Source organism: Phoxinus phoxinus (genome assembly GCF_949152265.1).
Source record: "Phoxinus phoxinus genome assembly, chromosome: 6".
NCBI classification, from domain to species: Eukaryota; Metazoa; Chordata; class Actinopteri; order Cypriniformes; family Leuciscidae; genus Phoxinus; species Phoxinus phoxinus.
This window is the reverse complement of record NC_136881.1, coordinates 6,836,045-6,850,667: the sequence shown is the minus strand read 5'-3', so window position 1 is coordinate 6,850,667 and position 14,623 is coordinate 6,836,045. Positions and strand designations below refer to the sequence as shown.

General features: G+C 38.3%; 2 protein-coding genes across 3 annotated transcripts in view; both read left to right on the top strand.

The window, feature by feature from the left end:
* The window catches only part of LOC307000905 (interferon-induced protein 44-like), a 71,250-nt gene that overhangs the window by 42,810 nt on the left and 13,817 nt on the right, over positions 1–14,623 (top strand). The window contains exons 1-4 of one of the 2 annotated variants that reach the window (XM_079616849.1): positions 10,925–11,095; positions 11,212–11,245; positions 14,033–14,237; positions 14,391–14,537. In XM_079616849.1, the coding sequence (XP_079472975.1) occupies positions 11,029–11,095; positions 11,212–11,245; positions 14,033–14,237; positions 14,391–14,537 (453 nt within the window). In that variant the 5' untranslated portion in view covers positions 10,925–11,028. Of the gene's footprint in view, positions 1–10,924; positions 11,096–11,211; positions 11,246–14,032; positions 14,238–14,390; positions 14,538–14,623 lie in introns of those variants that run through there. The other variant, XM_079616850.1, reaches the window with a different exon arrangement.
* Positions 694–7,464, top strand: LOC307000906 (interferon-induced protein 44-like). Its single transcript, XM_079616852.1, has 7 exons — positions 694–845; positions 962–995; positions 3,648–3,852; positions 4,004–4,150; positions 4,251–4,422; positions 6,020–6,120; positions 6,207–7,464. Exons 1-7 carry the CDS (start codon positions 806–808, stop codon positions 6,375–6,377), a joined length of 870 nt encoding a protein of 289 aa, XP_079472978.1. The 5' UTR covers positions 694–805; the 3' UTR covers positions 6,378–7,464.

Sequence of the window (14,623 nt, the reverse complement as noted above, 5' to 3'; positions counted from 1 at the left end):
AGAAACATGACACTCTTGAGACTGCACATTCGTGTCAGCTGCCTGGAGCAACCTGAAGAGCTTTTTAGCGCAATTTGTGTTTTTTTAAACCGTATTTCCTGGCTCACACTTTTCTTATCCTAATTTTACAAGTTGCAAGTTACAAAAAACACACAAGCAGTGCTGACTGACTGTGATCACGGCCGGTTGTTCTCCGAGTCTGATTAACTCGGATAGGCTATATTACACACAATGTTAAACAGACCCGGGACACTAAGTAATAGATTGGGACCCGACCCGGACCCGGCTGACCATTTAGTTCCTCAACCAGTTGATCCAGTTTTTCCAGTCTTACAAAGTTTACAAAGACAAATGTCTGCAAGATTAATGTAGGCTATATAATACAAATATGTTGGCTCTTTTCTGTTTCTTTCTTTTTAATACATTTGCAAAGTTATCAACAAATCAGTTTTTTGCTTTATCATTATGGGTAGAATGTAGACTGATGTGAATTTTTTTTTAGGGCATTTTAGCATATGGCTGCAACAACATAATGTGCACAGTGCATCATTTAACTCATATTTATGTGTGGTATCTAATGTTTGAAATAATATACATGCCAATATGTGATCAACAGCATAGACAAACTAATGGGTGTGGGCATTTTTAATTATGCATGCATGCCTGCAAAAATGAAAGTGAAATTGAAATATAGCCTACAGTAGCCTATATAACGGGTCTGATTTCACTTGCTCAAAACAAGTCAACTGTACTCCAGGAGAGAGCTGATATAAATATAAAGAAAAAAAAGAAAAAAAGAAGCAAAATGGGATCATCAGAGTCACAACCAGAGCAACCAAATCCAGGTGAGACTGTTTTTCTTCCATATTTTATATAAAAAACATATGCACACACCATATACATTATCAGAGAGATACTACCACATTATTGTTAAACTTAATTGCTAAATGTGTTTCCATAGAACTGGATAGACCATGGAGGGAATTTAACTGGGGGTAAGCCATACATGTACATCAGCTATTCTGTATGCAGACATACTTTATTTCATTTTTATGTACAGGCATGTCTTTGTGCACAGCATTCAAAACACTGATCTGTTCATAAAAGTGCATACTGTGTGGATAATAATTTATTTCCCTGTAAAATATTATTGGTATCTCTCCCCAAACATTTTACCATCTAGAATTGTGTTGTCTTAAGAAGGACCACAATCTTGTGCATAACATATCTGAATTAATTCTGCTCAAGTTTTCTTTTATATGGGACTCGGAAGTTGAAAATTATGATTGGCCATGATAATGTGTGATGTAACTTTTTAACATGATATTGTTATTAATTTAAAATGTCATTTTATTAATTATTTTAGCATGGAAATGTATCAAATATTTTACTTGTGAAAATGACAAAAAGTAGAAGATTTTATCCTCAGAAGTTGATATCATTAATGGCAATATTGGCATTGAAACTGTCAGATAAATGATTTGATACCTGATATATCAATCAATATCTTAATTCAGTTTGGCTATCATGCCTAATGTTGATTTAAAAGTTATATGCAATCTGAAAAATAAAAACTGGATTACATTTGATGAGTCTAAGTGGCCATTAAAAAAGTCACTTCTTTGGATGCGCGCACTCCTCGCAGTCAAAATGGATAAATTTGATCAAATGAGAAAGTTATTGCAGAGCATCAAATTTGATATTGTGGCTTTATATGCCGCCTACGTGATCACTTATTATATTATTAATTTTTATTAACACTACAAATCAAGCTCAAATGAAGTTAGGGAGTTTTTGTCCAGTGAATGTCGGGGTTTTTCGTCATTAAAACGGTCAGTCCATCACATCATGTTTTCATAAGCTTAAAGGTAATTCAATTTTATTGTAGCTGTAGCCATGTTGGCGCTCGTTTTTTCAGTTTTTTTCTTCTTCTGTCATTTGGCCAAATTCTAACATTATAATGAAGCGCTATGCTATTTTGGCTGTGACTCGACGACAAATAGAGACGTTCTTCTCTGCTCCTCAAATAGCTACATAAAAGATTACCCGTTAAATATATAGCCTATTTAATGTTTCTTAAGTAGCCTAGCCTACTGTCCGTTTTTAAATCCTCAAGGGACTTTAAAATTTGGCAAACAAGGCTATTTCCTCCGTAATCCGGTCCAGCTTCTGTCAGCGTCGTATTGTCTAAAATCAAAGGCTTTCTCATTCCAAAAACTAAGCGTAGAGTGGATCGTGCATAACAGGGTCACGACTCCGTAACGCCAGCTGCCTCTAGAGATTAGAACGGTCTGCTTTCAAGTCTCTTTTAAAAACCTACATATTTTGTTTAGTATTGCTACTGATTCTTTTCTTCGGTTGGTTTACTCATTTATATTTGAGTGATACTGTTTAGCTATTCCTGTTTAATAGTTAGCCTATGTTGCTCTATTTTTGTTTTGTTTTATTTGTTGTTATGCATGTTAGGCTATATCTTCTTTTAATCCTGTTGTTTTGTAAAGCACTTTGGTCAGCCTATGGCTGTTGTAAATCTGCTATATGAACTTGAACTAAGTAAAGCCAACTCTGTAACGTTAGGCTACTTATTGAAAGAAGCAGTTCATTATTTACGGTAGCCTACTTGCATCGTAAATAAGCAGAGATTCTCCGAATTGCTTGTAGCACTTCATTCAGGTGGGAGTTATTCTTCTCCTTCTTCTTTTGTTATTGCGGCAGACTGCACGCGCTGCCCTCCACAGATCACTTGAAGAACTCCACTTAATAAATTATGTCCTTTATAGGCTATTATATAGTCCATTCCGATGCAAACAGTTGACAAAAACTGCGCATTGAATTATGGGCTGGCAATAGTTGTAAAGCATCCAGATGACAGATGCATATGTGGAGAAGTTTAGTTTTAGTTTTAGTTTTTATTGAAAGGATCCCCATTAGCTACAGCCGTGCTGCAGCTATTCTTCCTGGGGTCCTGAAAAATATACATGAAAAAAAAAAAAAGTCATTAAAAATACAACAAATAAATAAAAAAGTTAAATCCACAAGCACATACACATATACACATACATATACACATGTATATACACATATCAACGTACATATGTACCCTCATACGGGCATGAGATATACACACATATTAAAACACATTCTACACATACACCTATAAATATACCTACACATATGCATGTACATACATATTCACACACATCTATAAATAAATATAAACAGTCAGATGTATTATTTTGATAGATGCTGTTTTACATTTAATTTAAATTTATTAGCATTGTTAGTAAGCATGATATGTTTTGGCAGTTTATTCCATTCTTTCATACCTCTGAACATAACAGTGTTTTTTATGGCATTTATTCTTGCTATGGGTAAGGTGAAGTTGCCTTTAATTGCATGTCTGGTACTGTACTGATGATTATCTAGAAGTGTTGAATCTTTCTATCCCCGTGAGAGGGACTGAATGCAAAGCACATTTTTCCTATTGCTGTTTACAGGGATTAGTCAAGGAAATAAAGGAGGGTAAAGACTCAACTGAGTTATTTAGAAGTGCAATAGCTCCAGTGGGAATGGCGTACATATGGCAAAATCACATGTGGTGACAGAAGCTTTATGAAGTTCTGTAAAATGTTGTTTTGATTTGACAGACAAAAAGAAGCCCTAAAAGAAAAGCTGGAAAACTTCTCTTCAAGTTCTCCAGATGTAAAGGACATCAAGATTCTGGTTGCTGGAGAAATTGGAGCAGGAAAGTCCAGCTTTATTAACTCCGTCAATAATGTCTTTCAAGGACGGATCACCTCTAGAGCGCTAGTTGATACAGCTGCTGGTGGCAGTCATAGTTTCACACAAAATGTAGGTATTTGTTACTACAGTTGCATGTTTTCTAAAAGACCTAGAGATGTCCAGTTTACCTACTCTTTGAGCATTGTAGTTAATCATATGAGGATTTATTGGAAATTGTTTACAAATATTTATGCCTCTATATTTTTGTTCTTCACTATAGCTCAAAGGATATGTCATTAGAAGTGGGAACAAATCTTTGCCCTTCGTCTTCAAGGACATAATGGGCTTAGAAGCTCAAGTAATGGCTGGGTCACAAACAGATGACATCATCAATGCTGTGTTTGGCCATGTAAAGGACGGCTATACAGTAATAAACCCCTATATTGTGATAATAACATTTCAACATAAAGTTTGTGTGTGTGCATAGGTTTGACATTTAACATATTTTGCTGAATTTCTAATCTTAGTTCAACGAGAAGAAGGCACTCACTCATAAGGATCAACATTACACCAGTGACCCTAAACTCTCCGATCAGTCTTTCTGCCTGGTGTACGTCATAGCCGCAGATCTAATCCAATTCACAGATGATAAACTTATTGACAAGCTGAAGATCATCCGCCAGGCAATCAGTGATAAGGGTAAAACTGACCCCTGAATGTTTGATTATGATTTTCATTCATGAGTTTACCGAGGTGTAAAGTCCAGGGTTCAGAAAGTAAAAGTCCTGCCATATGTTTATTCCACCCATGAACTTAGCCAGCTGATTTCACTAATTAGTTCTATCTCCTGTTTAAAAAACTGTCCTAATTAGCATATCCAGTTGATTGGAACAAAATACTGAGGAGGACTTTTACTTTCTGACTTTTACTTTCTGACTTTCTGTTTTCAATGCGTAGATGGACAAAATCCAGATGGCTGCATTTTAATGCCAAGGGCAAACAGGGCATGTGGCAAAACTCAACTTTTCTGCTTAAAGGAGAACTCCGGTGCAAAATGAACCTTTGGTCTAATTACACATTGTTACCTAGTCAACCGTTATCTGAGATTTGTTTTCATGATTATCGAATGTAAATAGTTTTATCTCTAAAAACAGTTTAGCCTATAACGCTAGTATAACGCTAGTATACGGGGCATGGAGTAATGACAAATAAAAATCGTTTGTTAATACCACTAACAAGGCTCAAAATAGCCCCACACTAACACGGTAGCATAATGAGGGTCCCTACATGCAAACCGAAGCATAGAGAACTGTGTAAGTGTCCAGACAGTTTAATAAGAAGATATTGTATACATACAGTCAACTTCACGTATATAAGCAGAATCCATCTTTGAAAAACAGACTCTATCAGTCGAACTACGAACCACCGATCCAAATGCGCTGAACTGTGTAGAATCTCATATGGTCCAGCGCATTTGGATCGGTGGTTTGTAGATCGATTGATAGAGTCTGTTTTTCAAAGATGGATTCTGCTTATATACGTGAAGTTGACTGTATGTATACAATATCTTCTTATTAAACTGTCTGGACACTGTCAAAGTTCTCAATGCTTCGGTTTGCATGTAGGGACCCTCATTATGCTGCCGTGTTAGTGTGGGGCTATTTTGAGCCTTGTTAGTGGTATTAACAAGCGATTTTTATTTGTCATTACTCCATGCCCCGTATACTAGCGTTATACTAGCGTTATAGGCTAAACTGTTTTTAGAGATAAAACTATTTACATTCGATAATCATGAAAACAAATCTCAGATAACGGTTGACTAGGTAACAATGTGTAATTAGACCAAAGGTTCATTTTGCACCGGAGTTCTCCTTTAATTATTTATGACCCAGACAAGTATGTGGGTCAGTTTTGTAGATTAGTGCAACAAACTTAATGGGAAAACCCTGACGAACTTCCGGCAAATTTGAGAAGAGCACATTCAAGCCCATTTCCAATTTTTCCAAATCGAGGCACCAATCACGAACGTTGAGGCGGGCTTTACACGAGGACGATCGCTCTGATTAGTTTTAGGTCTATCCAATTGCGCCCAGAGGCATTTGAGCGACATCCGTTGGTGACGCCCCTTTGGAAATGGGCTGTGAATGAACCTTCCCCAGACCCACTCTCAGTTACAACTGAAGGGTCTGGTGTCAACCAGGCTACAACAAACTGCCTTAAATGTGCTAATTTTTGTTAGGCAAAAAACAAACAAACTTGTTATAGAACCTTTACATTGCCTCTGTATTTGCTGTAGGGATTCCTCAAGTGGTTGTGATGACCAAAGTGGATGAAGCATGTCCGCTGGTCAACGAGGATCTAAGGAAGATCTACACTAGCAAGAAGATCAAAGAGAAGGTATGTGATATCATCCAAAGACATACACATGTTAAATATTATCAATCACATCTAATTTTCTGACCTAACATTCTGTTCCTGTCCAGATGGATTTGTGCAGTGCCAAAATTGGTTTGCCATTGTCAAACATCTTCCCAGTGAAGAACTACAATAAAGAGATTGACACGAAGGGTGACATTGATGTTCTGATACTAAAGGCACTTGAACAGATTGTTCAGAATGCTGATGATAGACTGGTGGACATTCAAAGCTCCTGATCAAAATCAAGCATTGCGTTAGTTCAGGCAGGCCACATCAGCCAAGCTCGCATCAGCTGATAGCCAGCTGTTCCTGGCGTGTACCAATACCAATCCAGTGTCGACATCTATCACAGCGGCACATATAAACTCCCATTCCTTCAGCATTTCCTCCATAGCATTGCTGCTCGCATTTAAACTCCCTCTTCCAACCTTAAACCTTTGAATCATTCTGACTATTTTGTTTTTCCCGTACAGTTAAATACATTGCAAGCTTTTCTATCATGTATTTGTATTTTCACAACTCATGTAATTGAGAATTGTAAATATGTATGCATGTTTGTACTTGCTGCTCTCCCCATTCTGTCCAGGCATACTGTAGCTGCACGGACAGGCGTGGGAGTTTTGCCCAGAACAGAACCATACCGCCAACACTAACTGTATGCTATAATTGTAAACTGTGGTCCTGACTGAAATCACATACAGTATAATGCATTTGGAGTGGATCATTCTTTGATTGCAATACATTTTCTTTATCACAGAAACATAATTTTAAGAAGATTGTGGATTAAAAGGATTGAGGATTATGTTTTGTGTTTAGTTTTACAAATATATGTTCAGAGGGGTTCGAAGTCAATGAAAATCTGGGACTCTAAATTTTATTTAAAATTTAAAATTTTATCTAAATTTAATTTTCAAAACCTGAAAATTAATAGAAAGATTCAGAATTAGTTTTTTTTTTTAAGAAAAGAAAGGTTACAATGTAAAATCTCACTACATTTAACAACATTAAAACTATTAAATTACACAAATAAGTAATGTGGGAATAATAGTGACACTCTTGGATTTTAAATTCTTCAAAACATTTATAAACAAAATAAATTTTGCTAATTGCGATCTGTTGAATAAATCCTATTTAATCTCGTTTGGTTAATTTTTCTTGACAATACATGCATTCAACCTGTCCCAAAACAGGGAATTGGGGTATCTGGAGCAATCAGACTGAGAGAAAGCATACCTTTCTTGAAATTCATGTTGAAATGTATTCTCTGCATGCACCACTGATCTAGCTTGTCTAACCTAAATAAATCTGGCAATGTCTACTATGAATATATATTCTTTTTTTTTTTGTCACTGATTTTACACCTTCACTTTTTTTAAAACCTAAAGATGAAGTGTCTTTGCTGGCATCTGGTGTCTTATATTGGTATTAAATTAACAAAAAAGCCATAATATCAATAACCACTAAATGGCTAGAGTACTCAATGGCTGCATATAGGCTGAACTCTATGAACCACTGTATTAAATGATTTTGACCTCTTAAGTTGAACTATCATCACAAGTTAAAATTGTAATAAAATAATAATAATAATAACATATATATATGTGTGTGTGTGTGTGTGTGTGTGTGTGTGTGTGTGTGTGTTAGGTGAGACTATACAAAGATGCCAAAATATGCTTAGATAAATATGACCATGCATGCTATAACGAAAAGAGAAAATCTGACTCTGAAGTGTGCCCGCGTGTCGTGTGTGAGAGAGAGTCTGATGAGCCAGGTGGATGATTGGATCATACCAAAAAACATGGTCAGACATTGGCTCAATCAATTATTTGTTTTTGTGTTTGAGTGAGTTTTTATAAAAAATAAAATAAATAAAAAGCCCAGCTCTGTCATAGGCTCATGTAATGCATTGTTTGTGTGTGTGTGTGTGTGTGAGAGAGAGAGTTTTTGCCTCTGCCATAGGCTCATTGAATGCATTGTTTGTGTGTGTGTGTGTGTGTGTGTGTGTGTGTGTGTGTGTGTGTGTGTGTGTGTGTGTGAGAGAGAGTTTTTGCCTCTGTCATAGGCTCATGTAATGCATTGTTTGTGTGTGTGTGTGTGTGTGTGTGTGTGTGTGAGAGAGAGAGTTTTTGCCTCTGTCATAGGCTCATTGAATGCATTGTTTGTGTGTGTGTGTGTATGTGTGAGAGTTTTTGCCATGTTGAGAATGTTGTACAGGATCAGCCCTTCATGTGTGTGTATGTTAGATATACATTGTATTGGATTTATTTTTTTATTTTTTTATTTTTTTATTTTTTACAAAAAAACAAGAAGAATGCTCTGAATTACAGTTTTTCCCATTCATTCCTATGGGTGCCCATTTTTGTCCACGAACAGACAATTAAGGAGTATTTTTTTTCCCGCCCACTTAACATTGTAGAATCTAGTCTTTTTTTGTGTGTGTGTGTTCAGGTGGCAAACTTAGGAAAAGTAGCCAAGTCTTGTACCGCTCAGATCAAGGGAAGTATAAAATAAAAGAATAAAAAAATAATTTTGGTCACATTTGTCCCCAATAGGGTTTTAGGGTAGCCACCCCTGCATCACTACTGCGCATCCGCTCTCCCTGACCCGTTCTATGACCTGGGGAATCATTGAAACGGGGGAAAACGCATAAAGGGGACGGCTGGGCCAGAGGTTGGCTAACGCGTCCCTGTTCTTCGAGAAGAATGCTGCGCAGTGCTGGTTCTCGAGGCGAAAAGGTTGACTTCGGCCTCGCCGAACACACTCCATATCAGACTGACCATCTGTGAGTTCAGGGGAGTGTTGACCCGTGGGAGCATATCCGCACCCAGATTCTGAATGCCAGGGATATGCACCGCTCTCAGAGAACTCAGGTTGGTCTGTTCCCAAAATAGGAGGTCCCTCGCTATGGCGTACAGGTTGCCCGACCTAATTGCCGCCCTGGCGATTTTTTATAGGCCACCACTGACGTGTTGTCCGTGCGGACTAAGATGTGGTGCCACCTGAGGTTTGACAGAAAAGTTTTGAGGGCCAAACAAACTGCTTTAATTTCCAGACAGTTGATATGTAAGCTCTGCTCCGTGCTCGTCCAGAGGCCGGAAGCAGGCTTGCCCTCGTGCAGCGCTCCCCAACCTTGGTTGGATGCGTCTTTAAAAACCACTTTCCTCCTGGAAACTACTCCCATGGACACACCATCTTGGTACCAGTTCTGAACCCGCCAGCCAGGGAACTAGGGTCCATAAACAACCGTGATTCACCATGATGCGCTGGCTGCCTGACTTCCATGCATGGGTTGGCAGTTGGCACTTTGCGTTTGAGCCAGTGCTGCAGCGGGCGCATGCGCAGTAATCCCATACGGACTACTGAAGATGCTGCTGCCATGAGACAGAGAAGTTTCTGAAATTTCTTTAGAGGTGCGCGCTCTCCAGCCTTGAATGAGCTATCAGCTCCAGCCTCTCGTGTAAGCCGCGCTGTCATGGTTACAGAGTCGATAACTGTGCCCAGAAAGACCACGCCGATCTGCAGGCTGCATTCTGTTACATGCATTCCATGCCAGGAATGCTGTAACAGTGCTTGCTCATGTAGCCCGGCTTCCAGAAATGATTTATGGACTTGTTGCGAAAGACGCAGAGCGAGCGAGCGAGAGAGAGAGAGAGAGAGAGAGAGAGAGAGAGAGAGAGAGAGAGAGAGAGAGAGAGAGAGAGAGAGAGAGAAGTGCGCGCGAGAGGTGCGTGAGAGAGAGAGAAAGGTGCGCCCGCGTGCTGGAAGAGAGAGAATGATCATTCCGTTTTGCAGATATGGGCCAGAGCAGTTTTTAGCCCTTTTTAAAATGCAGTCGGCTCAGATATGTATCACAGATTCGGGCCACACCAGTGTAGCCTTTGTGAAAACAGTATCGGCTCAGATTCATATTGCAGATCTGGACCAAATCAGTGTCAGACACAGCTAATGTCTTTCGGTTACCTATGGGAAAAGTGATCTGGGCCAGATCTGTAAAATTATATAAATAGTGAACTAATGGCAGTTTGAATGTTTAAGCTGAAACCTCTATCTGGCAGGGATCTGGTTCACAATCAGAAAACGTCTCTAAGCTAGAAACGGAGGCAAAGGGCAAACGGATCCGGGCCAAATGTAATTGCTATCTGGGGAATTATCAGTGCAATTTTCAAATAAAATTATTTTCTGTTGAAAACCAGATTTTTTCCACAAAAATAAGTCTGGAAATGGGGGGTCGTCTTATATTCGGGTAGGCATAGGCTACGGTATATGGTAAAAAGGTTGCGTGTGATATCTAAAATTTAGATAACAACAAAATGTGAATTCTTGATACCAATTTTAATACCACAGCAGAATATATGCTATCAAAAGTTGTAAGTAAAAAGTCCTCAAAAATTATTTTAAATAATTATACAGTCAGTAGTAGTAGAATAAAAACAAAAAAATCTAGTTTCCAAGGCTATTAGTATTCAGCTAAATCAAGCATATAGCGTTAGCTCTGGCAGATAATGCCAGTCATGCTCACATTGGCTGACTCTCAGCTGATCCACGTCTATCTATATACGATGCCTATCACAGCATCCGATGTGCATTCAGTATTATCAGCAGCTTCGCATTGCTTAGGAGCTAATTACCCTAAGATTATGTGTGGTAGCCTATCTAATGTTTGAAATAATATGCATGTCAATATGGTCAACAGCATAGACCGAAAAGAAAAAAGAATGGGTGTGGGCATTTTTTATTACGCATGCAAGCTTGCAAAAATGAAAGTGAAAGTGAAATATACAGTAGGCTATATAACGGGTCTGATTTCACTTGGGTAATACAAGTCAACTGTACTCCAGGAGAGAGCTGATATAAATATATTGAAGGGGGTGAAAACCAAAAAACAAAATGGGATCATCAGAATCAAAATCAGCGCAACACGAAGTGCATCATCCAACACCAACACCAAATCCAGGTGAGAGGGTCTTTCTTCCATATTTTTTATACAGAACACATTAACACACCATATACATTCTCAGAGAGATACTACCACATTATTGTTAAACTTAATTGCTATATGTGTTTCCATAGAACTGGATAGACCATGGAGGGAATTTGACTGGGGGTAAGCCATACATGTACATAAGCTATTCTGTATGCAGACATACTTTATTTCATTTTTCATGTACAGGCATGTCTTTGTGCACAGCATTCAAAACACTGATCTGTTCATAAAAGTGCATACTGTGTGGATAATAATTTATTTCCCTGTAAAATATTATTGGTATCTCTCCCCAACCATTTTACCAACTAGAATTGTGTTGTCTTAAGAAGGACCACAATCTTGTGCATAACATATCTGAATGAATTCTGCTCAAGTTTTCTTTTATGGGACTCGGAAGTTGAAAATTATGATTGGCCATGATAATGTGTGATGTAACTTTTTAACATGATATTGTAACATTAATCATTTTATTAATTATTTTAGCTTGGAAATGTATCAAATATTTTACTTGTGAAAATGACAAAAAGTAGAAGATTTTATCCTCAGAATCCGGTGTGGACTTTAAAAATGGCGCTATAGCGAGAGGGGGAAACCGGGCGGTAATGCACCAAATTGGTATGCCAACCGCCAATAAATTTAAAAAGAAGAAGAAGGGGAAACCGGAAAAACTACACTCCGGAAATGATGTATAATCTGACCAATCACAGCCCTTGTGGTCTGCGTCGCCTCGACGCGTAGCCTAGTTACAATTTTTTGGAGGTGCACGTCGAGCAACGGCGGAGAGGGGTAGCATAAAACAACGCAGAAGCATAAAACAGGCTTTAAAGGGATAGTTCACCCAAAAATGAAAATTCTGTCATAATTTACTCACCCTCAAGTTATTTCAAACCTGTATGAGTTTCTTTCTTCTGTTGAACACAAAATAAGATATTTTGAAGAATGTTGGTGAACAGACAGTTACTGGACGCCATTGACTTCCATAGTAGGAAAAAAAGATACTATGGAAGTCAATGGGGTCCAGCAACTGTCTGGTCACCAACATTCTTCAAAATATCTGATCGAGAGCAAAATTAGTTTGAATGCAAAATACAAATTCACCACTAGATGGGAGTAATTCCTACTTATTGTCCCTTTAAGGTGTACTTGTTGACCAGACTTTAAAATTTGGCAAGGCTATTTCCTCCGTAATCCGGTCCAGCTTCTATTATGGTCGTACTGTCTAAAATCAAAGGCTTTCTCATTCCAAAAACTAAGCGTAGAGTGGATCGTGCATAACAGGGTCACGACTCCGTAACGCCAGCTGCCTCTAGAGATTAGAACGGTCTGCTTTCAAGTCTCTTTTAAAAACCTACATATTTTGTTTAGTATAGGCTACTGATTCTTTTCTTCGGTTGGTTTTACTCATTTATATTTGAGTGATACTGTTTTGCTATTCCTGTTTAATGGTTAGCCTACTCTATGTTGCTCTATTTTTGTTTTGTTTTATTAGTTGTTATGCATGTTAGGCTATATCTTCTTTTAATCCTGTTGTTCTGTAAAGCACTTTGGTCACCCTAGTGGCTGTTGTAAATGTGCTATATGAACTTGAACTAAGTAAAGACAACTCTGTAACGTTACTTATTGAAAGAAGCAGTTCATTATTTACTTGCATCGTAAATAAGCAGAGATTCTCCGAATTGCTTGTAGCACTTCATTCAAGATAGAGGTGGGAGTTATTCTTCTCCTTCTTCTTTTGTTATTGCGGCAGACTGCACGCGCTGCCCTCCACAGATCACTTGAAGAACTCCACTTAATAAATTATGTCCTTTATAGGCTACTATATAGTCCATTCCGATGCAAACAGTTGACAACAACTTTTTTTCTCATAGTCCTCCTTAGTACTAAGAATTGATTTTAATGAATAATTTGAAAGCAAGGATTAAAAAAAAATGATGGCAAAAAGAATGAGAAGAGGGAAATAAAGGCAGACATAATTTCTGTCAGGTCCATAAAGTCAAGAACACACAGACAATAAAAATTATTAAGAATTTCTATTGAATAAATTGCAATTCAAGTTGATAATTCTTCATTAAATTTGGCGGTATGGCTCTGTTCAGGGAGTCCTCTGACCTTTCATGAGCACCATGAAATAGCAGAGAGTCAGAGGACAGCAGCAGCATAGGGAACGCTCACACAGTTTAGAACTGGGAAAGCTAAATTATTCCCCCATGAACAGAGCAGGCAGCAATGACATAAGCAAATGCCATGTTATAAGCAACAAGGAGGAGCAGGGGAGGTGGCGGGCAGCAGCAAAGCAAACAGCAAGCAAGTAGACGGGATGCAACTGAAGTGCTTTAAATAGGGCGCCCTGTTTGAGCGAGCCATTTAGCTTCGAGGTGAGTTAACCAGCTAATGCAGCTCAGCTGGAGCAGATCAGCTGATGAGGCTGTGTTGTTAGCAAATAGCGATGCAGCGTCTTGACTACCTGGCCTGCCAGAACTGACGCTGACGCTCAATTTTTTTCAGGCAATAGTTTTTCAGGCATTTTTTTTTTTTCAGGCAATAGTGAGAAATTCAATAAATATAGGTTTAGGAAGGAGGGATAGTGTGGTTATTACTTGACTAAGATTGGGGCACTGCACATTGAATTATGTGCTGGCAATAGTTGTAAAGCATCCAGATGACAGATGCATATGTGGAGAAGTGTTGAATCTTTCTATCCCCGTGAGAGGGACTGAATTCAAAGCACATAGTTAGGACAACTATTGCTGTTTACAGGGATTAGTCAAGGAAATAAAGGAGGGTAAATACTCAACTGAGTTATTTAGAAGTGCAATAGCTCCAGTGGGAATGGCGTACATATGGCAAAATCACATGTGGTGACAGAAGCTTTATGAAGTTCTGTAAAATGTTGTTTTGATTTGACAGACAAAAAGAAGCCCTAAAAGAAAAGCTGGAAAACTTCTCCTCAAGTTCTCCAGATGTAAAGGACATCAAGATTCTGGTTGCTGGACAAGTTGGAGCAGGAAAGTCCAGCTTTATTAACTCCGTCAATAATGTCTTTCAAGGACGGATCACCTCTAGAGCGCTAGTTGATACAGCTGCTGGTGGCAGTCATAGTTTCACACAAAAAGTAGGTATTTGTTACTACAGTTGCATGTTTTCTAAAAGACCTAGAGATGTCCAGTTGACCTACTCTTTGAGCATTGTAGTTAATCATATATGAGGATTTATTGGAAATTGTTTACAAATATTTATGCCTCTATATTTTTGTTCTTCACTATAGCTCAAAGGATATGTCATTAGAAGTGGGAACAAATCTTTGCCCTTCGTCTTCAAGGACATAATGGGCTTAGAAGCTCAAGTAATGGCTGGGTCACAAACAGATGACATCATCAATGCTGTGTTTGGCCATGTGAAGGACGGCTATAAAGTAATAAACCCCTATATTGTGATAATAACATTTCAACAAAGTTTGTGTGTGTGCAATAGGTTTGACGTTTAAAATATTTTGCTGAA

Bases quoted from the DNA above. Each gene is read 5' to 3' on its own strand.
- LOC307000906 (XM_079616852.1), top strand. From the start codon at position 806: ATGGGATCATCAGAGTCACAACCAGAGCAACCAAATCCAG. The intron at 996-3,647 runs GTAAGCCATACA...TTGATTTGACAG, and splicing joins TGGAGGGAATTTAACTGGGG to ACAAAAAGAAGCCCTAAAAG. The intron at 6,121-6,206 runs GTATGTGATATC...GTTCCTGTCCAG, and splicing joins GCAAGAAGATCAAAGAGAAG to ATGGATTTGTGCAGTGCCAA.